This window comes from Hipposideros armiger, unplaced genomic scaffold (assembly GCF_001890085.2).
Source record: "Hipposideros armiger isolate ML-2016 unplaced genomic scaffold, ASM189008v1 scaffold_591, whole genome shotgun sequence".
Classification (NCBI taxonomy): domain Eukaryota; kingdom Metazoa; phylum Chordata; class Mammalia; order Chiroptera; family Hipposideridae; genus Hipposideros; species Hipposideros armiger.
The window spans coordinates 486,092-487,665 of NW_017731941.1; the positions used below are offsets into that span (position 1 = coordinate 486,092).

The following is a 1,574-nucleotide window of genomic DNA, read 5'->3' on the forward strand; positions in this document are numbered from 1 at the left end:
TTACTTCACTGGCCCAAGCTGGCATCATCATTGCGCTCTTCCCAGGTGAGGCAGATCAGTCGCAGGCTTCTGGACGGCTGCTCACAGCAGCTGCTGGCTGCTCACGCTGGCTGCCAGCCACACACAGTAGCTTATGGCAACCCACTGCAGCAGGGGCTGCAGCCTACGCCGTCGACTCACAGCAGCCCAGCTCCAGGTCGAGCTGTTGTTCAGCATCTTAGCTGTGGAGGGCAGCGTCACTGGCCCTCATATGTGGGATCCAAACTGGGGCCCTGCTGCTCAGAGCCAGTGTCCCAAGCCAGCTCCTAACTAACGTGCCACTTGGCCGGCCCTGCTCTCTTACTTTTTAAAATAAGTTCCCCATCCCCAGAAAAACGTGTTCCTATTTAATTAAAACAATAATAATCAAACGGTACATACAAGTACAAAGAAGATGGTGAAAGGTACCTGAAAACCCCACTTCCAGTGACAACCACTGTTACATTTTGGTGAACATCTTTCCAAGCATCTCTCTGCCCTTACATGCACACGTAGATCCACTTACAGAGTGCTGAAATCATAACTTTTCATGCTAAGATAGTTTTAGGTCTTTCCATGTACCTAAGTACAGATATACATAATTATTTTTAATGGTTGTATTGTATTCAGTTTACAATTATCTAGTTTACTCCCTGTTTATGGACTCCTAGATTTTCCAGATTTTATTATTATTATAATGTTGTAATGAATATTCTGTGTATGCTTTATTTATTTATTTATTTATTTATTTGGATCAATTAAGAAATTATCTCTTTAGGATATAGTCCTAGAAGCATGATTACCAAACCTACTAGTAGTGTGCACATTTTTTACATTTTGATACATATTGCCAAACTGCCCTCCCAAATCTTGTACCAGTTCATGGTACATGGGACATGGCCAGTTTAGCAGTGTACGAGAGTGCCCATTTCCCTGGGCCCTCAGGGAGCAGGGTATCATGAGTCTTTCTTAATCTTATGGATGAAAAAAGTATTAGTTTTTGTAATGGTTTGTTTGCATTTCCTTGTTTAGTGGTGAAATGAGTACCTTTTTTTGTGTTTATTATTTTTGTTTCTTCTTTTATGAATTGCCTTTTTGTAGACAGGGGGACTATGGCCCAGTGTCCTAACAAAATAAGTAGTTGCTGTGTCCTTTGTTAATTGGCTTCATTGGCCTGCCTTCTGTTGGACAGGTCCTGAAAGACTCTTTCATCGGCAATGCCAAAACCTGCATGATCGCTAACATCTCACCAAGCCATGTGGCCACTGAACACACTCTGAATACCTTGCGTTATGCTGACCGGTGAGTCTCTCTCAGGTGGCAGGTCGTGTGTGTATCTCCATACAGAGGTCTGACCTTGAACAGAGATCTGACCTTGAACTCCACAAGTCTGTTCTTGGGGCAGTAACCCTACTACCAGGGTTTTGTGCAATTGGTCATTTGAAAAATGTGACCTGGTAGGCCCTACCATTTTACAAGTGTGGATGTGACAAGAGGAACACACCCCCTTATTCAAGAGACAATTCCATCAGTTGCTTTTTTTTTTTTTTTTTTTT

The 1,574-nt window shown here is 42.8% G+C and overlaps 1 protein-coding gene across 3 annotated transcripts in view; it reads left to right on the forward strand.

The window, feature by feature from the left end:
• Nucleotides 1-1,574, forward strand: part of KIF24 (kinesin family member 24) — a 58,726-nt gene that overhangs the window by 47,671 nt on the left and 9,481 nt on the right. For all 3 annotated transcript variants that reach the window (XM_019624504.1, XM_019624503.1, XM_019624506.1), the window contains one exon: nt 1,211-1,320. In XM_019624504.1, the coding sequence (XP_019480049.1) occupies nt 1,211-1,320 (110 nt within the window). The remainder of the gene's footprint in view (nt 1-1,210; nt 1,321-1,574) is intronic.